The following is a 27,661-nucleotide window of genomic DNA, read 5'->3' as shown; positions in this document are numbered from 1 at the left end:
AGACTTTCTACAGTCTCGGAATCATCAATGCCACAGATTCTGACATGTAATTGATATTTTTTTTCTTTTACTATGACAGATAACATCCCTGTTTTTCACTTGATGCTGCCGAGAGCAAACAGCCAGGCAGCAGGACTGTATCTGAGAGAGGGGCTGCCCAAACTGGGATGCAGGCAGGCTGGGACAGGGAGCTCCAGCACGCTGTGGGCTGCAGCTGACTCACTCTGCTTCCTGTCAGGGATGTGCTGGTGCCTGCATGCCAGCCAGCTGCCTCCAGGCTCCGGCAGCCTTTATCCCTGCACCTGCCAATCCTGCACACTGTGCCAAGGCTGCTGGGCGGGGGAGCCAGCTGCATGGCATGCCAGGACGCAGGGTGGTGGCTACAGCCATCAGCTCCCACTTGGGTCACCAAACAGAGGGTGGCGTAAACATGTCACTGTCATGGTCCAGTTAACAATTACTTCAAGGACAGGCTCATCTCTCCTGCTCTGCTTCTCCAACAGGCCATACTTTTGGACCACCCTGACAGAACTTGCCATCTAGCAATTAGATTCATACGTGGCTGGACCCGTGGGGTGTTAGAACCATCTGCTGTCCTGCAGTACTGATATGCTGCCCGTCAGTCATCTGTTCCACTAGCACTGTCCCCAGAAGTCACCACAGTTCAGTGAAGAGCTTTGGCAGATGAAGCAGACAGGAAGGAGAAAAGAGGGAAACTGGCTTTTAGCCTGACCCTCAGCACAAAAACAAAATAACAAGGTATGGAGACTGAACATCTTTTGAATTTCTCAAGCATCCACCTGCTCAGCCTTGAACAATGCCTTGTCTCCTCTCTGTCCTAGAGCCTCAAATCCCCATAGCAAGATGTTTTCACCTAATTTTCTGTGGAAGTTCACTCTCATCTGGATTAGTGCTTCTGAACACTTGAGAATGAGGATCAAGGTCCTCTCTGCTCATACCAATCGCAGAGTGTGTTTACCAGGCTCCTGGATTGACAATGGAATGGCAGAAAACCAGGGTGCAGTGGTTAAGTTTCTCCTTTACGTTGCCACTACATGAAGAAGGCCATGTCTTCAAAATATGTGCACTGTCATGAAACAACTTGTGACATATTGCCCAAATATTGCTGACTCCTAGCCAATTAATGCAGCATTGAACTAAAACCACAGGGCATCAGACATCAGTTTCATGTGTTTATGGACATCAAATTGATTTTAAATACTTCTCTGTTAAACATTCGGAGGTGCTTAACCTTTTGGTTCAGCTTAGACTTCAGCCATCAGGCTGAGCTGGGAGAGGTTTTTTAAACAGTCAGTCAGTCTGTGCCAGATATAAACCAGCCACTTTTGGGCACCACGTTGCATAATTTCTGTTCTGCAAGTAATAGAGCCGGTCTGCCTTTAATTAAGCGAAAAGGAAGCGGCTGGCAGGGGACTGGCAAGGAAAAAAGAAAGAGAGAAACAAGAGGCACATGAGAAAACACTGCTGGTGAGGAAATTCTAATAGAAATTGGGTGATTTTGAGTGAAATCTGGCAGTCTCTGGCACATATGAATGCATTCATTGTTGCTAGTTCTGATTAATGACAGTTGTACAATAGTGTGCTGACAGTCACTGCCATACAGACACAATTTTTTTTTGATATGAAACACTGCTGAAAATGCAACCCAATCAGATTTGGCCCCTGAACAACATGTGCTATCATCACTGTACTGTGAATTGAGATTGATTGGTAACCAGCTGTGACAAAGTGGGAAAAAGAGCCTTGTCTTTTTCAAGAAAAGAAAAGAAGAAAAATAAAAAACTGAATTGTGTCAAAACCATTACCATCTGCTCAGCCAAATAGCAAATAAAACAAAACACATTAACTATTTTTAAGTATCACAAATTAATGTACTGAGGTTGAATTCATGTGTTAACTTAAGCATCTAAGAATAAACTTGAATTGAACTGGCTTTGTCACAGTTGGAATTTTTTCCCCCACATTTGGAAGTGTGTCTGTTCACACTTAGCCATCAATCTTCCTCATGATTATCAAATAAAAAAATAAAGAGAGAAAAATTTACTGAAGTTAGAGATATTTAACAATAATATGTGGGTTGTTTTTTTTTTTTGCCTTTGATATAAATTTTCCACAGTGCTTCACAGAACCCCTGGTTTCCATATTTTCAAAAATTAGCATGCAGCTATGCATAAAACAAAATGCACCTTTTTTGTTTTTAACATGCACAGATAGCAAAAATGCATCTGCAGCTGGATACTAAATATCCAAGCAGCCTAACTGGTAAGGATGTACTTGCTTTAGTGGTGTACTTTAAACTTCACAAAATGCTCTGCTGAACTCAAGAAACCCAACTCAAGAAGTCTTATTTCTTGCTAAAGGGATATTGGAAGAGGAAAAAATCACATATAAACTGTTAAAGACTGTTAAAAAATTTGCATTAATTTATACCAGGTATATATTTTAATCTAAAACATGCTTGTAACTAAAAAATATTAAATAATAAATTGGAATCTTTGTATGTACACACTGTAGGCTTGTCTTTTTTTTCTTTTTTTTTTAAGAGATGGCACAAAAATGACTTTGCTGTATTTTCTTTTGCCTGTTTGCCAAAATCTTTTGCAGAACATGCACAAAGCTTCAAGATTGCTCACAACATCGATGATTAGGGAGCCCAAATAGACAGAATGCTACTGGCCAAAACCAGTGTAAACAGGAGGTAGTTAAGGAGGCTTAAGCTTCTGTCTCCACTTTGGTTTTGTGGTGCTGGCACTTCAGCTCCCAGCACAGTGCCACAGCTTTTCACTGGCTGCTGCATCCCTGTGCCAGATGGAGGGAGCCAGAGGGAAGCTGCAGTGAGATGGGAAGTGTGAGCTGTTACCTGCTTCAGGCTTGTGTGATCCAGCAGCAGAAGGGAGAGCCTCCATGCCCACTGGCAATGCATATCTGACACAAGTTGAGTTATTTTCACTTCTATCCCATGGAAGAAGAAAGAAGCCCAAATGTATATGGGTGACAGCTTTCTGGGGAAAGATATAGGAGTGTCAGGTTTTCTTTCTCTAGCAAAACCTGAATCAGTGACAGTTATGGATATATTTGTGTGCACTGGTCTCAAATTACTCTGTTGTGCCCCTGCAATCAAAAGCTGTTTTTTGCTGGGTGGCTCTAAGACACTGCTTACAGCCATGATAAACTGAGCTACCAGGGAGCTATCTCCAAGGTGCTGACAGGATGGCTCCTCCTCACATGTACATGTCCAGATACCCATTTATTTTTTAGCTCTGCCATTCATGCCAGAGAAAGGTAGAAGACAATGTTATATTACTTTGAATTTCTTTGTGTGATGCATGTTTGCGAGCTGTCATATAAAAGGGTTTCTATAGTCCATATGTCTTTATTCTATACAACAAACCAGAAAAAGAGCTGTGTGATACTGTAAATGCAGGTGAACCCAATGGGAAGAAATGACAATGTCTGACTCAATTCAGAAGGCTGAATTATTTCTTCATTATAACTATGCTAAAATACATTAATATACTATATAAAAAGGAAGATACTAAAACTACATACTACTTTCTCTGACTCTAACACAACTCATGACCCTCTCTCCAGAGTCCAGCCCCAGGTGGGTTGGATTGGCCATCAGGCTCAAACAATTCCCACCAGAATTTAATTAAGCACTCACTCCAGGTAAACAATTCTCCAAACACATTCCACATAGGAAAAACAAGGAGCAGAAACAGAAATTGTTTTCTCTTTCATTTCTCTCTGTGCACCTCTATGAAAAATCCTGAGAGGGAGAGAAATGTGCTTGCCACAGTGTGACACGGGCCGCTGATCACTATTGTGATTTTTCTTCAATTACGCTGACTGAGGTTCTGCTTTAGTCCAAAACCTCTTATGGGTTGTGATCAGCAGATTATTTCTATCTGATAGAGTAGACACACTCAATTGCAATAATATAAAACAGAAACCCACACTGCACTGTGTTTTAAAGCAAGGCATCCAATAAAATGGTCTAAGTCTCATAAAATATATGTACAGCTGCTACAGTTACTGGGCCAACATTGGGAAACCACACCTGTTTCCAAGAAAATAGTCTTTTCCAAATTATCTGGAAGCATTACACTCCAAAGCACTGCTCTTATATGCAAACAGACAGGTGTGACTGCACATAAAAATGCATAGTCTCTTACAAAATCAGGAGCCATGTGCTCAGAAGAGAACCAAGAAAGCAAATTGAGACTGGTTTTTGATTCTCTTTGAAATAGTTTGGAAACAAACAGCAGTTAACAACAAAACATATGTCTGGGAATCAATGACTCAGTAAATCCTATCTAAACTTATGCAGAGATCCTTTACATCTCTGTTTGGACATGGAAGTGTACTCATAGGGAATTACTACATGATAATTACTCAAAATGGGCTTCTGATTTGATTTTAGTTCCAGACAGAGCTCCACATTTCAGAAACTGGAGCTTTGGTGGAAGAGTGATCTAAGAGACCTTGTCATCACTTGGCATGGAGACCTATCCTTCCATCACCAGGAGCAGTCCTTTCCCTCACAGATGAGACACATTTGTCAGGCAGTCAGGGAGATTTATATTATTAATGCCTATGCCATAAATTCATCCCTCAGAAAAGAACCCTTGATGCTCAGAGTTATCTGGTTTTGTCCATTTCAGCTTTTGAGAAATTGAAATGTTACTGCATGGACTGGAACAAAGTAAGAAGATTTGAGACCAGACTGGCATCATGCACCCACTAAACTTGGCTTGATGCATTTTTTTAACATGAGCCCACAGATCATGAGTAGTTTGAGATAAACTAAATTTGTGTTTGCCTGTTTATTATTTGCCTAAAGCATATGAAATATTACTATAAACTTGTCAGAGAAATGAAATATTTCCTAATCTGTATTTTGAATCAGTAACCAACTTTGAAGTGGCAATTAAAGATGAAGTCATGTTAATGTTGTAATGAAAGTGCCTTCAATTGAGCCAGAAGTCATATTCTTAAAGAGTACATTTTGCTAGTTAAGCAATTATCAACATAGAACTTACTGATAGGAACTTGAAATACTTTTTAGGCTTAAAACTTAACCATTAAAAAGTGTCTTCACTGACAGTGTAAGTTAATTTGTTTTTAACTCAGGTGACAAGTTTTGTATCCCATGAAGAGATGGAATGTGTTAAAGGAGAAGAAATCCCTGCAGGCCAGATATTCCAGTAGCATCAGTGGTTAGAGCTCTTGAATCTTACTCCCACTTGAATATAACTAAGAGCTTCATCCTCCATGTTTTCCTGAGGCTTTCATGGAAAAAAAAAATGCACAGTTAATGTTCTTTACTTTTTAATTCTGTGATTTTACAGGTTAATAAACTGATAATAGAAAGAAGGCTACCTTAATATTTATAAAATTTATAAATACATTATACAAACCATGTGATTACTAAGCTTTTATGTAGGACACTTTGCTTTTTTTTACACTAAAGAAATATTTAAGCACTAGTAGGAGTATTTTGAATGAAATTCTATATTAAATTTCACTGTGTCCTCTTCCTGCAAGATTGTTTTTTACTGCAGCCTTTTGTGAGTGGAAACTTCAGATAAACCCATGTTTGAGGCTACTACAACTGGCATTAAATTTTGTTTCTGAACTCTTCTAGTGGCTTCATTAATGCTCTGAAATTTTACTATTTTAGGCTGCAGAATAAGAAAGAATAAAAAGAAATAACAACATTCTTCTGTGACAATACTGTTTCTAGTGCACTGTCAGTGATCACTTCATAGATCACCAATAGTTCACACAGCACAAAGAGAAAACATGCAGGCAGGAGTGCTAGTTGACACAATTCCTTTATGGCTGCTGTCCATGGAGTTGTAAAGCTATTTTTCCAACCAATGAAACAATAGCTCTTCTTCAGCTCTGTGGTGAGAACTGACACTTAACATGAAGCCAATTTAAATGTCAACATTATTAACTGTTTCTCTGCTGATCAGTCTAGCAGAGACACACATCTACCACTTTTGCTCACAGCATTTAATATTTCAGACAAATGGAATGGCAGGCAACTCCTGGGTTAGTCTATAAACCCCTGGGGTAACTGTGGGATGATGCAATTATAGGACTTTACTCAATGTCAAGTTTTGAGGGATTTAAAATGTAAAAAAAATGCTGTCATTTACACATTCACTTGGGCATGTACTCTTCATACGACTGTAAGGAAGACATTTCCACTTGCAGAGAAGGGCTCAGTGACAGGCAAAATAGCAATCAGAGAAAAGGGATACTCAACCAAAAGTGCTACAGGAGGGGGCACCCCACCATCACTGGGGTACATCATCTTGATGTTATATGAACAAAAATTAACCAACCCCTGTATCCATTTTACTTCTCATCACTTCTCTGTCTCTAAATGGTATCTCTGATTTTACAGAAGTTTCCTCCAATAGTTCAATATAACAGCTGAAAAGATGCTTAACTGCACTTGGCTGAGATCTGCCAGTGCTCACTTGTGCCCCACAGACTCTGCAAGCTACAGAGCAGCTCTCTCTGTGCCAGACATCTGCAACAACATCCTCTGCAAGCCTCCTGTCCTGCCTCCAGATGTATATAAGGATACAGATACCATATTAAACCTCTTTCTTTCACTGTCTCTTTTTGACAAGCTATTAAGAACATCCAATCTTTCCCCCTCTGCTCCTCATAAAGGGACTAATCTCTCCTTAATGCTTTAGCTTAAGGAAAAAAAAAGATGAGCAAATCATACACGATCTAAGAAGAGATGACAAATAGTACATGTGATATAGCTAATATGAAAAACATCCTTTTCCCCCGACTCTTCATTTAAAACCGTTAATTGTTATTAATTGCAATAGAAATTTTCTGATGTAACCAAAGATTATATTCATTACATTACTAAAACACACTCTTTCTTCTAATTAATTTTCAATACACATTAGACTGCATTTTGTTACAATCTGCACAGATATTAACTCAAAGAAAGCACACAGTGCTGTAGTGTTATTAACTCGTATTTCACTGAAAGGTCATTCTCCCCTTGGTTGTATCTGGAGGGGGCTGGAGTTAAATACCTCAATATCCTATCCACAGAATATAAATGAAATTATGGAGCACCACTGTTTATTCTTAAAAATTACTGCCGTGCTTACAGAGCCTTATCTTATGGTCAGGATGTGGTGGGTATGTACAAGGTGCCCACCAAATCTCTTATGAGAGAGCAACAACTCTACAGACATCAAAGTCAATGAAGAAGGAGGGAAGGAGGAACTCCAGGCACAGAAGCAAACTCCTCTCCCTGAGGAAGAAGCAGTGGCAAAGACAAGGTGTGATGAACTGACCACAAGCCCCTCTCCCTGTCAAGTAAAAAAGTGGGGGGAGTGTGTTTTTAAGATTTGGTCCTATTTCTCATTATCCTTTTCTGATTAGATTGGTAATAAATTGAACTAATTTTTTTCCAGGTTGAGTCTGTTTTGCCCATGACACTAACTGATGAGTGATCTCTCCTGATTCTTACATTGAACCATAAGCCTTTCATTATATTTTCGGCCCCCTGTCCAGCCGGGAAAGGAAAAACAGAAAGGCTTTGGGGGGCACTTAACATCCAGCCTGGGTCAACCCATCACAGTGGAGAAATAAAAATGCAAAACTTTTCAGGCTATCAGGCTTTTTTTGATTTCTTAAAACCCAGCTTTTTTTAGGTCATTAGGTTTGCTGTCAGTTGTGTTTAAATCCATTTCAAAGATTTGCATCTGGAAGACAGTGAGATATTTTTAAAATGTCGTGTTATGTGCCTAGTTTTGGACTCACAAGAAGCCATGGAGGAAAGCAGAGAAATTATAGGTGTGCTTTTTCATTAAGCTGTATCAGAAGTGTGGCAGACAGCATTTCTGCCCAGACTATGCACATGCATTAAAAAAAGCAGCCAGTTTTAAAAGCATAGCAAAATTAACACCTACACAGGCTTGTGCTGTTGCAGCTAACACATAGAATACATTAACTCTGTGTTTTAAGAATACTTATTCCCAAATAATTTTTAATGAACAATCCTAATCTCCAGCAAATAAGAAACCTTACTGTGCTGTTTATGATTTTCACTGCTGCCTGTTACTGCTCGGTGTCATTTAATTACCTACAATCTCTTAACACTCAGCAACATACCTTGTGTAAACTACACACCACTTTCCTTCTGAAGCATCACTCTGGATTTTTCTGCCCACACTCCCATTGTGTGGGTGGCACATAAAACAAATACCTCTCCCTGTTGGTGCAGTTGCCACTTTTCATCTCTATTACAATATCCATCTAATCAGACAGAGCCTGTAAATGCAACTTAAAAGTGCAGGTTGTAATTTCATTAAAGATGTATTTACTAAGCTAAAACAGCTGTTCTGGGCTGGAATGCAAAAAAAAGGCCTATGTGATTGCTACTCAGTCATTTTTAAGGCAACTGAAAAATACATTTGCTGAGCTAACCCTACTCTGCCGAAGAACTGGCACTGCTAACTTCTTCTGTATAAAAGGTTTAAACAGTTATTATAGTGTGTCATAAATTTTGACTTGTAATTGAAAATCTCTTCACTTCCTTAAAAAAAAAAAAAAAAAAGTACTTATTACTTGCTATATAATTACAGACCATGCAGCTGCTCTCCTCGGCTTCGCTAGAAAATTTGAAGACATGAAACACTGTACAAACCTTATTCAAATGTTATTAAATTGCTAGTCATAGATCTGCCACTCTCATACTGTAGGCTCACAAATAATGTCATTTTCTTCCTGTTACCAGGACTAAAATGTAGATGAATGAAAAGTTGATCCAGGCCATATTGAGTTCCCTACCACACAGGAGACCATCAGCTCATTGGAAGGAAAGTATAATCTCTATTTTTGCTGGGAAGGCATCAAAGGGAAAGATACCTGAACATGTATCTGGAAAAAAAATTCAATGCATAAAGACAAATTTTTTTAATTTTCAATAGGTCTTAATCATTATGCATAGCCACAATTGTCTGAGTCACTTTGACACAATCCTTGTGCCATTTCCTCGTATCACTTATAATGAGAAAAAATTCTATTCATGGAATAGTGAACCTCATATTGCAGCCAAAGGCATCGGACTGGTGACCCCACAACATCCTGTTCACCTCCAGTAGTTTGACATGAGTCATACTTGATTAACTATTCCCCACTCTTTGTGTACTGTGGAGGCTGTGGTGTGAGGCTGAATTTTTAGAGCAATTAAAATAAAATATACACCATGTGCCTTTGATTCACAATGCATTTCAGTCTTGGGTCACTGATTTGAAGTGGACAGCTTCTGGAAAAAGGCTTTACATACCCTAGACTTCACATTGGATTTTGATTCTCCCTGTTGGTGCAGTATCAACATTTAGATCAACAGGATATTAATTTGCTGAGACCAATTTAGGTTCTAACAAGAATTTTAAGCACTGAAGAACATAAATAATTCTTTATCACAATGGTGCCAAAGAACTATGAAAACAGTTATCACACATTACTCACACTACTGTTTTCACCTAGTATTTATAATTTGTTTAATTCCTGCCCAGTCATACACAGAGGAGCTCTGTAACATATATATCACAGTCTGAAATCTCAAGTCAGGTCTACAGAATGTTGGATAAGTAACTTCCTTTGACCACTAGTGAGACCAATATTTTCCAGGCATTTTAAAAACTGTCATTTAAAGAACCACTTTAAGGTTTTAAATTCAAAATACAGACTATCATAATTGATTTACATCATCGGTTCAAAACAACTGAAATTGGGAATGAAGTTTTGCATTATAAGAATAGACTGTTTAATCTCAGATTTGAAGCATGGTTATTTATATACTCCTGAGCAATTACACACACAATTTGACAAATAGCCAAATTATTTTTTTTATAAAGACTCATGTTTTCAAACATGGTAATTTCTTTAGAAGTTGGGGTTTTTTTCTCATTTAATCCAGTTGCAACTGGAGACGCTTAGAGTCCATCTGGGACCTTTATAATTAGGGCTTTAACAGCCTGAAATTATTTTCCAATTACTACTCTACACACCACTCAGTGTAGCAATACTGTTCAGATTTGTCACCAGAAATCACTGGCACTACTTCTCTCTTTGCTTTCCCATGAGTCACTAAAAACACTAAAACAAGATAAGGTGGGAAAACAGACCAGGATTTCTGAAAGACTATGGATCCACTGTCCCTGATTCTGGCACTCACCAGGAGCAAGCTACAGAAACAAAGCACATACAAAAATTCAGTTTGTTCCACTTCATTGCCACTGAACTAGACACTTTTGAAAGCTGAATCAACAACAGAGAAATTTTAATATCTGCTGTAATTGTTGAAACAGGTACCTACTATAATTGTCTTGAAATCTAGGGATGAAGCCAAAATGAAATTTAAAAAATGAAAACAGACGGATATGCAAAGAACATTTTTAGCTATAGAAACAGGAAATTTATATTGAAAGTTATAAGAGAAATAGCTCAGAGATCTCCTCAGAAGTATTTATGTATGTGGGAAGAAAAACAAAGGGAAAACCTTGAGGGTTTTATATATCATTGTAGATGTTAAAATGCTTAAAATACAGGAGCTCAGTTTGTCTTTTACCTCAATAAAAATCCCTTATTTTCAACAATGAGGAATCATTTTGACTTGTTTTCCTAATTTATAAAATTTTGATATCATAATTTCCTTATCCATCCATTCATTCAGACTATACCTGGGCAATTTTCTTTGCTGGTATTAAAAAATCCAGAAAAACACAATAGCTTTTGGTTTAGAGGTTTCAAGCTTATCTTCCTTGATTAATGGTTTGGAAATGTTTACTTTTTGGACAGTGAAGATATGTTCACATATCTTGCTATATAAATGAAAAATTATAGAATAGAAAGCATGCATAATAGAAATAATACTAATTATCAGAAGCATTTGCCTCTGAAGTACAGATGTTGGAGAAAAAGAAGGGATACAGTCACTAAAAATATCTAATAGAAATGCAATCTAAGCAAAGACACTATGGGTTCATCATCTATTACTTGTGGTTATGACACCTAGAAGCAACATGATTTAAAACAGAAGTAGCACAAAAACAAGAATAAATCACAGAAATACAATGTATTTACTGTGGACTACTCTACAATACTTAGTTAAAGAGCAAGCAAAGAGAGAAATCCATCATGACATTGGAAAAAGAAAGAGGCACTATTCATGTCTACTGCTAAGACTAAAACTGTGAAAAAATAAATCAGGACTCATAGTGCCAGAAAGACGTGTTGGGTTGTGGAGACCTGGGTTCTAATTCCTGCTCCCAGAGCTATTTCCATGTTGAGATTTTTTAATGAAATAATGATTCAGCATCAAAACAAGAAAGAGTTCCAGAAATGAGGACCAAACACTACTCTTTTAGCTGAAAGAAGCCAAACTAATATAAAACCTTTTTGCAGGAGAGACTCCCTTCCCCTACTCACTAAAATTTTCTCCTTGTTTGTTCCAGACTAAATTAATCTTTCTTGATCACAGGGGGCCTGTTCCAGATTTCAACTCTGCTTTACACTTCTGCTATTCTGGTTTTTTGTTTCCTCAAGAGGAAGGTTTCTCTCCAAGACTTAACAGACATGAACAGAGGAGCCAGCAAAGCCCACCATGCTCTGCTTGTAATTCACCTGCCAGTGCAACAGAGCAACTTTCCTGCCAAGTTTTCTCCCTCTTGGTATCAGCACATCATTCCATAGGCTACTATCACCATTACAGTCCTAAAACATCTTTACTGTCTCCAATAAATTCACCCATGTGCTCACAAAACCTACACATCACTTTTCTTTCCTCCACAGGTATCCATTACCTGGACAATTCACCCAGGCTGGGCTTCCCTGCACAGCTGCCTCTGGAACAAGATTTGTAGTGCCAAAAGAGCAGCAATGTGGGAAGTAAATCTTGGACACAATGTTCTTTAGTAGCAGGGATGGATTCCAGCATTGTGCAATAATTGAAATATGAAAGTTGTGGGAATCCAGGGCTTCCCTCTGGCTGCCCTAGAAGGTCTGGGACCCTGGCAGGGGTCAGAACCCCCCTGGACAGAGGCCCCAGAGACACTGGCTCTGATCTCTGTCCATGGAAAAGAGTTTTCAATCTTACAGGATGAATTACCAGCTCTGAGTGTTTGATATAAGTAATAATTAAGTGCGGCATGGGTGCAAAAGTAAAATTTAGGATTCTAGATAAGGGGTCCAAAGGGGACAAGATGGAAGAAATTGGGTGTGTCTTGTCCTTTTTCTCCTTCTTCATGCCCTCCATGTTTCACTGTAGTGTTGGCATTTTTCTGTTGGTTCAGGCTGGGGACACACTGTTCAATGTAGGTGACAGATATTGGCACATTATTGTAAATATAGCACAGGTAGTTTCTGGTATATAATGTTTGTACCATCCCACTGAGGGCAGAGCCCCACACGCTGCCCTGCAGGACAGAGCTGCGGCAGGGCAGCAGAACATGTTAGAGATAAACAGAGTAAACAACCTTGAAACCAGCACAGAAGAATTATGGCTTCTTCTTTGGCAACGGGGCAGAAAGACAGAGACTTTCTACAATCTCAGAATCATCAATACCTCAGAGATTTCAACAGAAAGTGAACGCGAACGTGGCTCTCACCTTCCCCTTGGTAGGTCTGCATCATCTTTCTTCCACCGGACTGTGGGTGTGGGGTCCCCCTGCACCTGGCACCGGAAATCCACGGCCTCCTCCTCCAGCACCACTTGGTTAATCGGTCTCCTGAGAAACGTGGGCCGCTCTTGAAAGAGACATTAAAATTCCACAGTGAGTCAGAGGGCTGAAATGAACACTTTTTGACTTTTCAGCATCTTGCTGCTTACCCATCCATCAAACAGAAAGGAGGCTGAGCTCCACAAATTCAGACAAGTGGAACTGATGATGTGCATAAAGAGCTTGGAAGAAGGCTGCCAGGCTGGAGAGGCAAGGGCTGTCCCATCCTACCCTCCAGCAAGAAGAGGATGGGAAGGAGGACCAGAAGGCAGCCTGTGCCAGGACTGACCAGCCACCTGCCAGACAGCAGAGAGGCCTCTGAGGCTGTGCCCTTCCCTGGAAAAGCTGTGGCTCTGCAGAACTGCACAAAGCCTGAGCTGGGAGCTCCTGCTGCAGCAATGTATGAGCTGCCCATGGAGCCAGCCTGCCTTTGGCAGTGATCTATACCTTGATGCTTTGGTGGAAAATTTAAGCTCTGTGCTATGCACCTCAGGCAATTGTGAACTGTCGTGCGCAGGACAGAGATTCCCTGATCCCCATCACCAACTTCACCATGGAAAACCAAATTAAGTTCTGAATAATAACTTGTGTTTACCCTTGTTATGTTAGGCTGCACAGCTACAAATAGTATTAATCACCATAATGCTGTACAGGCCTGCTTAAAATCCAGATGCAGAGTCACAATCTGATCTCAGTTGTACCGCTACAAAATCCAAGTACCGGTAATTTCATTTGAAAGGATGTCACTGGGGTTAGTTTCCAAGTTGCCTTTGGAAGGAACAAATTTTGTTCTGTCCTCTCAGCCATACCACACTTTTATTGTCAGAAATTATTTATGTTAGTCAAACCATTATAAGGCTGGGTTTATATGAAACAGTATTTCCACTCAAGACAGGAATTTATCATAAGGACATGTAAAACTGGTTACACACTATATTTCATATTTCACTCTCAGCAAGTTAAGGGATATGATGCCACTTAAAAAAATTACTCAGAATTCACACAGATACAAGCAATATCAGATTCTGACTCAGGAAATGTATCTTGATAACTACAGAGCTGATTTTACAGGTTTGTTATGCACAATTATTATATGCAAATAATTTTTTTAAAAAGTGAAAAGAACATTATAAAGGTTGAAAAATAAAGGAGGCAACAGTTACTGGCAGAATTAAGGCTGTCTGCATGTCTTTTAATCACTTCCCTTCTGTTTATGATGCCTTATGGGACTGGTTGCAATTATATGATCACACACTATTTTTCCCCCAAACATCTCCAGATTGTTGGTATTCATTTAATGAGCAGGTGTTTAATATTTTGCTGTAGTTGCACTGTTTTGAGAGTGGCCTCCTGCCTTACTACTCAAAATGTACTTCAAAGACAGAATTATTAATTTCCTCATGACCTCTATTACACCTATCTTAATGCTTTATAATCACCTCACTTATTTTCATAGCTCTATTTTCATAGCTTCTCTCTGAGGTAAAAAGTATCTCCTAAATTTTGGTGTTCAAACTGAGCCACAAAACTGACAATTTCTTTTTGAGGGGATGGGAAGGTGTTGGATGGAAATGAAGTCTTAATTTTGTGTGTTCAAAGCTCAGCTTCCATTAATTCAACTGCAGACAAAAAAGTGTTCATCACTTTTACAAATCGGAGTATCAGTCAGAAAATGAGGAACACAAAACCACCTGTTAGTAATTATGTAAATGAGTGACAGCATCACACAGGAATTCCTTATTAGCAGGGAAACCTATTGGCAGGGGAAAACATATTTTGTCAGCAGAAGAATAGACATGCTCAAGAATCTATAGCACCTTTCCAGATTATAGAGATAAAAGCATGGCTAACAGGCAAAGATTCTTCTCCCCAAGCCATTGCTTTTGTCTTATTCCTATTCCTGCCCAGGATTTTCAGATTCCAGCAATGTTTGGGCAAGTAAATTCATTTCTAGACTCTCTGCTTATATTGAAATCTTTATAATTTCCTATTTTAAGTCAGTGTACAAGCCATATCCAGCTCTTTGTAATTTCTCGTGTCAAGTCTGTGTACAATACCTATTCAGCTGCGGTTTCTTTAGTCATTTTATATTTTTCTTTTAGCCCAGAAATATCACTTTTCGCACCTGGAACCCAGCAAGTTCTCAAGTCCAATTCCCCTTCCAACTGCCATGCCTCTCCGTTTTCATACCTCACAGCAAGTGGACTCTTCTCCACTGAGTGTTTGATCTGCACTTTAATTGGAGCTCCTTTTCCCCAGGTCACCCAAATACAGCCCATCCACAAATTTAATACAAGAAAAATCAGCTGAAGTACCCAAGGATCCCCCCAGGAGAGTTACAGCAGCAGGAACACAGTGTAGATAGAGGAAAATGCTGCCCAGATCTGCATTTATGAGTTCTCTAATGTATGAATTGATGACTATTACTTTTTTTTTTTTTTTTTTTTTTTTTTTTTTTTTTTAAGGCAGGTCCATATTTGCTTAAGTTTAGTGAAAATTGTCTGGACAAGCCAAAAAAAGAGTATAGCTATTTCCCAACATATTTTAGGTACATGATATTCAGTATGAGCCACCTGCACTTCTCAGGACAAAAAGCTTCCTCCATTCCTCTCATTCCTGCCCATTTCACTCCAATTATCCCCTCGGCCTCCAAACTGCAAGAACTTCAACATTCGTAGAGAAGAGCAAATTATTTTGTCAATTTAATTTTGTCAACTAAAATCAGTTTTCCAGTTAGGCATGGAAAATTTTGAATAAAGCCATTTTAATTTGATAAACTTTTTACAGCTGGACAAAGCAAAAAAAACCCCATATTTAGTCCTAATGCTAAGAAACGTACTTGGCCCATCTGTAACTATGAGAATCTGGATGGGAATATTTTAATGACACTTTCTGCAAATTTACAACAGCATCTTTTTCACAACTTCTCTCCTAAGAAGAGCTTAGACCAACTCCTGTTCTCAGCTCATACAGAATAATCTTCATTTTGGCATTTGTTTTTCAAGACATGATCCTAAACTAAGAAATTTAAATCCAGATCAGCATTCTAATTGGTGGTTTAGAGACCCTAGTTCATCCCCACTGAATTTAAACAACTCTGTGTTTGTCTGTACACTGGCTTGATCTGCATACAAAAATCATTTTAGACCAGGTTTACAAAAGCGGAGTGTAAGCAGCTTAGAAATGAGAATGTGCATACTTATGAAATTGCTACTTGTGGCTGTAAATTCTCCTGCACAGGAGATGAGAAAATAAATTTCTGTCTCATTTTGAGGAGAACCCAGCTGAGGAAAAAGTAAATGGCCCTGAGGTCATTAGATAAATCACTGGATTCCATATCAAGGCAATTTAGGAGAATACACATGTTTGTTTCATATCAGCTTCTAAAACTGTGTATTTTCAAAAACATTTAAGAATTTGCTAGAAAATTAATAGCTATGTAAGCACAGAGCCCAGTTAACAAGGACATGCAAATACCAACAACTGCTGTTTCCATTTTTGCATCATCTCTGCATTTTGCACAGCATGAATCAGGAAAGAACAAGTTATCTCTTATGGTGTTTCCTGTATTTGTATCACTCAGAAAGCCCCTTGAATATGTCCAATAGCTAATTATACAGCTATAAAGTGATCAGAGTGAATGCCATTGCCAATGCAATTAACATTCTTTATGTGAGATTAACTGGATTTGAGTCACCTGCATAACTTGCTTACAATGTTAATCTCTCAGGAGACAGAGCACTGCTTGCCCAAGCATGCTAAATAAAGAAGGTTTCTGTGCACAGCCAGGTCAAACTTAGGTTCAGAGCTAGTCTTGGGAAAAAAAAAATCATATTTTTTTCTTTTAAAATGGTTTGACCATAAATAAAACCTTGTGGTATAATTAAATATTGTTCCTCTGTCAACAGCATACAGAGAACAATATATTTGAGAAACAACAAGAAAGGGTGATAAATTAAAATCATAGGCATATATAAAAATTTTAATATAGCTATTTTATAAGCTTTCACTGAGTAAATAAAGTACCTACCTCCCAGACTTTCTCTGATGAATATTAAAAATCTTTGAAGAGAACTATAAAATAGGTCATGGTTATATGTCATGTCAACCAGTCATGCTATTACTAGGGTGACCTTTATTACTTCAGAATAAACTTCGCTTGCAGTTATAAAAGGGGATTGTTAATGCAATCTGGACACACACCTACAATCTGTTGCAGAGCAACATTGGTTGCTCTGAGGTATGTGCTGCAAGGAAACCTACAGATATGAGCCAGAAACAGCAAAATGCTTTTCTTGCTCTGGGTGCTGACACAAGTTAACCTCAGAACTCAATTTTCCCCATATTTAACAATTGGTCTGAGTTTCACAGTCTATTAGAGAGACTCAGATGACCTTCAGATGTATTATTGCCCTTTTTGTGTTCCTCAAAAAGTTAGACAACCATATATGGGGCCTCAATCTAATTAAAATGATCCTAACTACCTTAATATATTTTCTCTGCTGAGGCAACTGTTTGAGTGAAGGATTTGATAGTCTTCATAATGTAGAGCCTCAATCTGATTTAGAATTGTTCTTGTTTTCCCTGTCTTTGCTGGATAGAAGGCATAATTTTTTTAAAATGTTTTTGTGTTCTAAAAAGAACATTAAAACAAAAATGAAAAGATTTTGGGGAGGGATTTAGTAGCAAATAGTTACATTTAAAAGCTTTTTGCACTTTAGCATTCTGATTCAAAAGGGAAGAAAAGGAAACATTAGATGGTTGGAAGTATGTTTCACTTCAGAATGCTGTCAATGGCATAGATATTTTATTAAATGCAATGTGATCTGGATGAAGTAAAGCTCTCTGACAAAAAGAGAACATGTGGAAGAAGACAGGATATTACGACCTCACTAAATTTACCTATGTTGGCCAAATAAATGAAAATGGAATTGCAAAAGAATGTGGTTTTATATTTATAGACATTCTTCTACTGTATCTTTTCAGGCACTTTCCCCTTTTTCATTTGAGAAATAAGCACTCATGTAGACCTCTCAAACTCCTACACTCTAAGCAGCACCCAAGGTGTGATGAGCTTGCACAGTAAAGGCATGGAACACCAGTAAGAGCCAAATGCAGTAAAATGAATGTTATCAGTTGCTAGTGGTTTTCTCCTTTTATATAAGTCTACAATCATGTTAATTACAGTTTTTACTGACTTACATACAGGCTTTGGGGACCAAATCAGACACTTTTTTTCAGAGCTGTATCGTTATTCTATAACAACTTCTTGGTATCTGTGGATAACAAATAATCTAAAGCTAAACTGGCTTTTTGCTAACTGACACAAGTAGACTGTAAGTGGAAAATAAAGGGATTTAAAGAAAACCAGGAGGAGATTTGTTCTGAAGGACAAAATATACACTGCTAATTTCTCTGTCTTGACCTATGAATGTATAGCTGGTTTTGGTAGATTTTTCCATGTGACTGGGAAAGCTTTCCAGGATACAATGGGTCAAGACTCTGCTTAGACCTTCCACATAGGCAGATCTCAAGAAAGCAAAATAGGGCACAGTGTCTTCATTAAAGGGATTTAGGGGATTTTTTTTCTTCTAACACCATGTCATCATAGTCATTCTTTTTCTGAAACTAGGGTTTCTCTTTCAGTCTGACAATATCTACAAAACATCAAACACAAATACTTCCTCAAGCATCAGACAAGAATACCTCTTCATCCCACAGGACCTTATTAGCTGAAAAAAGGTTCAGATACCAAAGATAAAATCAAAGATTAATACAAAACAATCTTTAATATGTCCAAATTGACATATCTTTTAAAGAAATTTTTTACTCTTACTTATGCTTTATATTCTTTTGAGGCTCTTCTAAATATATCTTTTTCCACTGCTTGATGCCAGCCTCTTGAAGTTGATATACTATGGCTTTCATTGATTTCACTGAGCTTGAGAATCAATATACAAGATATACCTTTGTACATCCTCTTCAAACATGCCATTTTAAGTGCAAAGGGAAATAAAAGAACATGAAACAGTTAACTTGAAAACTTATCTCAGAATGGTGAAGTAGCATGACAAAATGATAAAGGTTATCATAAAGAGTAATTCCTACTTTATTTAATTTCTGGCTCCATATTATGTATTTACAAACAAAGCTTTCTTACAAATTGGAATTAAACTGTTTCTGCTTTGCATCTTGCTTTAATTCTGTTCAGCCAAGGGCTATGAGCCCAAACACAAGCAATACAACCTAATTTGTATCACTTACACTTTGGAAATTGGCCTTTAAAATAGTGTGCACACAATAATCAAGTCCCATGCTGCCTCATTTGTGAACATTAGGACTGAGGTTATTAACTTCTTTTAAAGTGCAACTTAGGACTGTGACAGACCCTGTCTTTGTGCTTTCCTCCAAGATTACACCTTGGAGCCTCATAAAGGCAAAAACTAGCAGTAATGCTTGAAAAAAGAAGACTAACAAAATGTAGTGCATCTTTGTCACTATTCAAAACGCAGTTTTGGATAGCGCTGCTTTATGATCTTTATGAAATTTTACTATGAAAGTTTGCCAATTTTCTGCTAATAGAAAAATCACTACTTGGGAACAAAACTAATGCAATCTACATTGACACTAACAGTTTATTGTTAAGAGTGCCTAAATGTTGAAAACAATGCTTCCTATGCAGATAAAATTGGGGAAAAAAAAGTGGAAGTTCTACATGTATTATTCATAACTATCTGTCAGTAAAGGTAATTGAATGGGTACCTAGCCAAGTGGACATATTCTGCACATGGGAAAATTTTATTTTCTCCCCCTACTGCTTCTCAAGGTTCTTATGACCAGTTTTATTTTATTGTTTTTAAACTCAGGAAAAGTGTAATCTTTCAGGGTAGGCTTCCATGCTGTTCCCCTTGGGCCACCAGTTCCCACCACACTGTCTCAGTTTTTCCAGAGGCAATGCCTCAAGCTAAATTTACTGTGCAGGGAGCCAGAGATCTGTCACAAGTCACATGCAGAAGTTAACTTCAGGTATTACAGAAAAATTTGCAAAGCCAAAAGTAACAAGTAGATGGTTTCTGGAAAGGTTCGAGAGCTAGTATGAAACAGTGCCTTTTCCTACATAATATGTTTACTAAGGCTCCCTTCACACTGTGGAAATGGTTTGGAAGGTTGCTATTTGGGAAAGGAATGAAGACATAACTGATCAGCTAATTAATATACATTCCATTCTGGAATCAGCACCAGCTATAAGTTTTCCAGTCCCTTATTAAAATTCTCCAAGTCACTCAGTCAAGATCTTATTTTTATTGTGGAGTCCATTTTCAAATATGTTCAAAGCAGTTACAGTTTGGCACATGAATTGCATAGAAGTATTTCTAGAATATTTTTCATCAACATTTGCAGTATTCCCGTGTTCCTCAGACCCGTGAGTCATATTAGAGGTAGGCTGTGGACTAACATATGATCCTGGTGGTTTTGCCTGCGCTCAGTGAAGCCAATTTGAACACACAGAGCCAATCTGACGTTTCCCAGAGTCATTGGATTTATTGGATTTATTTTGAGTGCTTAGGGTGATTGGACTGTCCACTAGACACACTGCTTCCTGGAAACATCATGGATAACGCTCTCCAGTCACTGTGTACATCCCTGCTCACACATGGGCTGCTGCCTGGAGTCCAAAAATGGAATATAACTGCTGGAAAGCATGGGCAAGTCTCCTCCTTTTGCATGGAGAGGTCCAGGACTACCCTGGGCACGATGTTACAGTGAGCCCAGTGCAGCAGCACAGAGCTTCAGGGCCAGGAAATGGGCACAGGGCAGCAAAACCATCTTGTGAGACAGCAGGTCATAACCTGAGCACCTGTTTCCTGCATGCCATTCTTGCACAGCAAAAAGGAAGGTGGGGAGGTATCTTGGGATACTCAGACAGAAGGAGAAATGTAGATAGGAAGATACCACCGTAGGGAATTTTAAATACAATTTTCTTCAGGTAGGCTAACACAATTAAGGAGGATTAAAATATCTAATTTCATTTATTGCTGATTTTGTTTGGTATTCACCAAATAGTTTTAGATTGTATTTTTGCAAGTTGATTGCTATGATTATACTCTGTAAAAAAAAATCAGAATATTGTAATTGGTTATGTATTACTTTAGATATCAAGACGAACCTAATAAGTTTCATAGCTCTGCAGGATGTGAAATTACATGCACATTTCAGTTTTCATTCCTACAGTTCAATGCTTTTTAACAAATTATTTTCTTAAGGATTTCTTAAGGCTTTGTAGTTTAGGACTGCAATCTGCTTGCTATCCACAGGGAGTATTACCAGAGATTAGCAGTACTTAAACTGATGAAGGAGATATGTCATGTCTCTTTTGCATCTGTATTAAGCTACAACTATAACAGACTGGCTGCAAAGGGCATTTTAATTTGACAGAGATCCTTTATCTGGTGGGTTTTGGTTTTTTTTTCTGATTTTTTTTGGCGAGGTATAATAGTTCTGCCTTTAAAAGCCACATGTTTCCATGAATCCACAACAAACCAATTGGAGTGGAAAGTCTTGAAATGCTGAAAAGCAGCATATCCTCAGAAATTAATGAATCTCATCTAGCAAAAATCTTTCTCTGACTTTTGTGATTCGTATAATATATATATTTTTTAAGTGAATAAACAAATGCTGAATTACACACACATGCAAAAACTGGGATGTGTGACTGGGTTTTCCAGTGCACCATATCAGGGAGAAGGTGAAAAACTCTGGAGTATCTGCTTCACAAAGAACCTTAGGATTTCTATTAAACATCTCTCTGGGGTTTCAAAGGGTCTTGTTTGGAATTTCAGTCCTGTATCAAAGAGGTTTAGCAGGATGGAACATTAACACTATTTCTGTCTCTTTTGTCAGCATGACATATTTTCCTTATCAACAAGGGTTTCTTCCTTATTGATCTTCCTTTGTTTGCTCAGAACCTCTTGACTAATTCCTAAAACTGTAGCATGTACCACAGCATGATTTTGTAGCTTTGCTTCTTATCCAGTTGTTAGCAGGATGGACACAGCTCTAGGTTGGGTTATTACTCTGTTCTTGTTCTGGACCCTAACCATGGGGAAAGTGCTCCTAACAACCAAACTTTTGCCTTGCCCATCAGGTCTAGAAGCTCTTTCACACAATAAGCTTATTCATTTTTAATTCGGCAGCACCAAAAATCTAAATGCTGTCATGGCTTACAGGAGGAAAAGCTGTTTCAGGTCCTCTTAAAAATTAATACCAAAAGTTATTTTTATATATTCAAAAATTTTATTTTGGAATTGTCTCTAATGATGTTTTACTGATCAAGTGAGTATTTTTGTGCTTTCCTACAAAGGTTTGATTTCACAACCCCTCAGGAATATGGCATTATTTAAATAGGCAATCCTGGTCTAAATCTCTGGCAAGCAGGCACTGTCAACTGTATTAGAAGTAGCTTAATTCCATTTGGCCATTCTGTGAGGGACAGCATTGTCCTGCAATAACATTTCTGGTTATGCACATCACTATAGACCTCCAATCAGACTGAAAGTATGTGCTTAGAAGGAAGATGTTGAGCCAACACAGCTCCATCATTATAAACTGCAGCCTTTAAAGCCTGGTCTCCCTCTGAAGCTTTGAAATGCATCTTGAGCAGACCTGCTATGTTTTGTTTCCCTTGCTTTGTCTCTTTTTTTGAGGAGCCGCCCAGGGTAATTCAGCCTATGACATTTGTGGGGAAAAAGCAATAAAAGCAGGGGTGTCTTTACCAAAGACAGTCAGCTCTGCAGGGTCACTGTCGCGTTCCCCCACCATGTTGGTCCCCACACACGTGTACATTCCTGCATCACTTTTTCTGGTGTTGGAGATCATCAGCTTCCCACCACGGATCTGTTTCAAAACAAGGAACACATTTTTAACTTCAGGAAAACAAAATACATCAGAAAAAGTGCAGCCTTCTCAGGAGACAAGTTCCACAACCAAGACATTCTCAACTTTTGTTTGTATAGTTTTAAAATAATATATTTATATTTATATCTTTATGCTGTTCTAGAACACATTTTTATCCCACTGACTAATTTCAATTTGCAACTGATTTCAACTGCATTTGATCTTGTTCCTTTGGCTTTCATTAGATTCTTTACATTTCAAAGATTGCATTTCTTGATGTCTCTTGGCAGCACAGGGTACTTTTATTTCTTGCATGGTAATATGTAAAGCACTCTTGACATCTCTCTGAAAAAACAAGGCAATTTGACTTAGTTTTACTTAGATAATTTTATTTTACTGGTGTCTGAACAGTTTCCTTGATCACTAATAATGACATATTTTATCTTTTTGTTGAGGCAAACAGACTGAATCTGGCCCAAACTGGGAATTCACCTGACAGTCAATATTTTCATGGCTATGAAGAGTGCTTACAGAAAGAAAGAGCAGGATAGATGAAAGAAATAAAGTAAAAATTCGTGGCTTGTGAAGTCACAGTGTCAGAGGTTAGACAATGGGGTGCTTCAAAATAAGCAGAGGATTTAACAAAAGAAACTTGAGAGTCAGGGAATAATAGCCAGTTCTCTGCCACTCCTTGCTCTTCTACTCTTGAGTAGACCCTAGCAGATTCTTTGGCTTGGAATAATTCCTTAGGGATCGAGAGCCACTAACAAGCTCCCTGATAGTACTTCCATGTTGAATAAGGTCAGCACTGAATCATTCCATACAACATAAAAAGTTATTGAAGAAATATTAATGGTGAAAAGCTAAGCATTTAAAAATTAGGAATGAAACATGTTCTCAACCCCTTAATTTATACCATTTGCTTGTATGGACTATGATTTATCTCTAATCACTTGCTAAGTTCAATATTTCTACTGGATCCTTTTTCATTCAATGGAAGAAATGAACGGCCACAGAACTCAACCAGTGTTACTCATTTGCTCAATATTTATTCCTTTTCAGGAGCCATAATTCTTTAGAGTATGACTTCAGCCTACATTTAAACACATCCAGATTACCACAATAACTATAACTTTATTGATCATTCTAAGATGTTGGGTTTTTTCCCTGGTATTATTTGTGCACCTCATAGATTTGACTGAATTTACTTATAAACACCTCTGATATTCTCTGTTTGGAGAACTGAGATGTAGAAAAGGTAAAACCAAACTGGTCAAAGACATCCACTAAGTCCTTCACCTAACTGAGCACCTTCCATGACTGAATCTCCAGCTCTAATGGATCTCCATAACACTAGATTTACAAACCAACCCTCAAAGAAGCTCAAGCTGGAGAGCCAGACTAGGAGCAATAAACAGCCCGACCCCCTCATTTGAGAAAGCTCAGAGAGGCAAACTGCCAAGAATAACAACAAATTTATATGGGCAAGGCTATAAAGCTGTGCAAGTTCTGCTGCACCCAGCTGTGGGCCCTGTGTCCAGAGATAAAAATCCACCTGGCTGAGCTGTACTCACACTGATCCGCTCCTCTCTGTCATCAATGCGGACTTTGTCTTTCTTCCAGTAGATGGTGGGCTCGGGGTGCCCTCGAGGCGGCTGGCACTCCAGTATTGCAGGCTCTCCAGCTGCCACCACCACATCCGTGGGGTTTTGGCGGAAGTCATCCCGTAGCACTAGAGCAATAAACGAAGGAAAGAGGGGAAAAAAATTAACAGAAGTGATGGCATTGTAAGTGGAGGAAAAAAAAATTGAAGAAACACATACTATTAAATAAACAAGTCTCAACCATTATTAGTGGATGACTTTGCTTCTTATATTGACTGTAAAAGATCTCAAAAATGAAGCTGGGCAGATGTGCCCTTTCGTCCAATGGAGGCAGACTTCACATACAGGGCTTTTGTTCTCCCTTCTTTTTTTTCTTTCCAGATAAGAACACTGCTCTGTATTTAAGTTACAGAGATGTGTAGCACCCATTACTCCTCTTACCCTTGACAGAATCACTTTCCATCAAGACAAAAGCAGCTCTGCAGGTTGCATGTTGAATTCTTTTCATGACAGGAAACAACCTGCTGAGTATCTGCCTTGTCTGGGCACAAGGTAAAAAAGGGGTAGAACTAATACTGAACTGCAGTTACACCTTGGCTAAGGGCATTGCCATTATTACTGTTATTATTTTATTTCTGGCACATACATGCTAAAATGGTCACCAATTCTGAAAGGTGTCAGAGAAATAAAACTGATTGTAATGTACTTCCAGCATATTTATTTCTTCATTCTATATTTTTAGTTCTAATACTTTTGCCACCTTGACCAGCCCTATCCCACTACATCGAAAAGAAAAAGCATTTAAATCACCAAGTTGTTTGAGAACTAAATTAGGCAACGCAGGCCAGCTTCTTATGTAAATCAAGCTTTGTAAAGGATTAGGTCCAACTAGCTGGCTTCAGTGTGTTAGAATGATATCCACTTCATCCTTATTCTTCCACATGTGTCCTAGTCTCTAGGTTAATTGACATTCTTATAAACATAAAACTGAAAATAGCTCTAGATGAGCTACTGAAATAGAATTTAGGGCATTGCCCCTCCTTGTATTTCAGCGACGCATGGCTTTCATTACAGCTTTAAAACAGTTCTCACCCTTAATGGAACCAGGGCCCTCTGAGAAATTAGAAAACACTGTATCCTAGTGCAGGGGCAAGTCAGGAAGAGTTCAGCAAAAATTGCTCAGTCTCATTTCATAAGCAGAGATAATTTACTGCTTTCAATGTTAATAAAACGTGCCCCATTTTAACATTTGGAACTGAATATTTTTCTCTTCTGTAATAAGCCAGAAGAAAAATATGATTAATACATACAAGAATTGGTCTCTGAATAGTCTGAGGTGAGTGGACTGTATATATCTGGCACTCGAAATGACATGGAGGTAACTTTATTGTTCTCCATTTTGGGATACTCAGGTAGATCCCAGAGGAAGGAGAGAATTAATTGGAAGTTAATTCCTTTTCTAACACACGCACACACACACAAAAGAGTGACAATTTAGGTCTCGCTCATGAAACATAAAATAAAAGTGACAGGAGGCAGCTGGCAACAAATGCAGCTCTGGCAAGAGCCCATAGTCTTCTTAGGTGACACACCCAATAAACAACAAAAACCTCAATCCCCAAATATTTCTGCATAATACAAACCTTCTGATTAACAATAATCAAATTGGCAGAAATTGAATTAATACAACTTCAAGATCAAATGGAAGAATAACTTATGCAATGAAGAGCACAGAATTAGTATGATGAAGATCATGGGCTGCTGACTATTGGCAATACAGCACTTTGGAAAGCCAAGAAAGTCAATATCATGGGAATGTCAGGGAAAGAACCAGTAAAAAGCCTTACAAAATCATGGTTTTTAGAAAAGCAGCTTCAGTCTCTGTGATCTCCATGATACACAGGAAGAAAAAGTACTCCTACACAATGCTATGTCTACATTTGTATAAATGGTAAATAGATAAAAATTAATTTCTGCTAATATTATTACACACAATATATATATTATTTTTATTGGCTTGGTTCTTTTTGTAATTACAGAACTTCAGTGCAAATCCATTAGTGGAAAATCCCCAGAAAAATCAGCAGATCCCACCACATAATGGCTTTATATTCCTGACTCCTAACTCCTGGCAGCAATATTAAGGAAAGCATTTTCCTTGAACATTTCACACTGCTATATGAACCTGACAAACACAGTTTCTTGCAGTGATACACAGCAAATTACATTAACTTCCTCTGAATCATCCCAGCAACTGTGTAAGTTTCCAATCAGCCTCAGAATATGAGGCTAAGAGGTGATTTGATTTTATCATGTTCTTTTACCCAAAGTCACACTGCAAAACTGGCTTGAATAGAAGACAAAATTGATGCTACAGGCTTTGCTTAATCTTGCTCTGCACCTCAGCACATACCTGAATTTTGAATAGGTATATCTCTCCATTTCCATCTAAAGCATTCTGTGTTTTGGAGGGGAAAAAAAAAGGTTGGAGAAAAAAGAAATAGAGAAAAAAGCAGAGACAGAAAAGCAAAGATAAGAGAAGAATGCATGAAATATAAATTAAAGTGAGAAAATAACTCTTAGAGGAAGAGAGGGAACACTAACTTTAGGAAAACAAAAAAAAAACAAACAAAAAAACAAACAAACAAAAAAAAAGCCAGGTAAAGGAAGGGAAAAAGACGAATAAAAGCAGAGAGAAAAACAAGGTAAAGAGCAAAGAGCTCGTGTAGCCATTCCTGTGATTCAGTATTTTAATGCAATCTAACAACAATGAAATAAAGCACAGATGTTAATCTGATCAGCCCAGTCACCCCAGATCATCCAAATATCACCCCAAGAGAGAGGGAGCAGGGAAGAGGAGGGCAGAGCTGGTGAGCTTGGCTGTCCTCCTGGAGTGGTGCAGGAAGCCACAGAAGGAAGAACCATCAACTGGAAGTTGAGTTCACACGTACTAGCACAGTAAATGGAAAAGTTGCAGAAAATCTTGGTGCACTCACCATACCTAATGGTACAACCATCTGTGAAAACAGAAAAATGATTGAGAGCTGCAGAATATTCCTCAGCCAATTATCCTCAATTGCTGGGTACTTCCAAATAACTATGCGTGTGCCTGAGCAGACCACCCTCTCCACACACAGGCAAAAGGCTTTTGTTCACATGAGAAGCCAGCCATCCTCAGGGCTCTTTTGGCAGGGCATCAAAACTAGTGTTTTAAAAATTCAATACAAGCATCACTATGTTGCTGCCAGCCTCCTCTTCCTCATTCTTTCTTAGATGTTCTTACTTTGCTTTTTTCCAATTTTACAGACAGTTCCCTTCATGCTCGCATGGGTGGTTCCCTACATTTTTGGGTGTTACCTCACATTC

The 27,661-nt window shown here is 38.3% G+C and overlaps 1 protein-coding gene across 23 annotated transcripts in view; it reads right to left on the bottom strand.

Moving 5' to 3' along the window:
* Positions 1–27,661, bottom strand: part of ROBO2 (roundabout guidance receptor 2) — a 1,029,224-nt gene that overhangs the window by 125,808 nt on the left and 875,755 nt on the right. For all 23 annotated transcript variants that reach the window (XM_032751027.3, XM_072936785.1, XM_072936791.1 and 20 more), the window contains 3 exons: positions 24,266–24,423; positions 22,571–22,691; positions 12,687–12,825 (listed from right to left, as the gene is read on the bottom strand). In XM_032751027.3, the coding sequence (XP_032606918.3) occupies positions 12,687–12,825; positions 22,571–22,691; positions 24,266–24,423 (418 nt within the window). The remainder of the gene's footprint in view (positions 1–12,686; positions 12,826–22,570; positions 22,692–24,265; positions 24,424–27,661) is intronic.

Source organism: Taeniopygia guttata, chromosome 1, assembly GCF_048771995.1.
Source record: "Taeniopygia guttata chromosome 1, bTaeGut7.mat, whole genome shotgun sequence".
Lineage (NCBI taxonomy): Eukaryota > Metazoa > Chordata > Aves > Passeriformes > Estrildidae > Taeniopygia > Taeniopygia guttata.
This window is presented reverse-complemented; position numbering and strand designations above follow the sequence as displayed.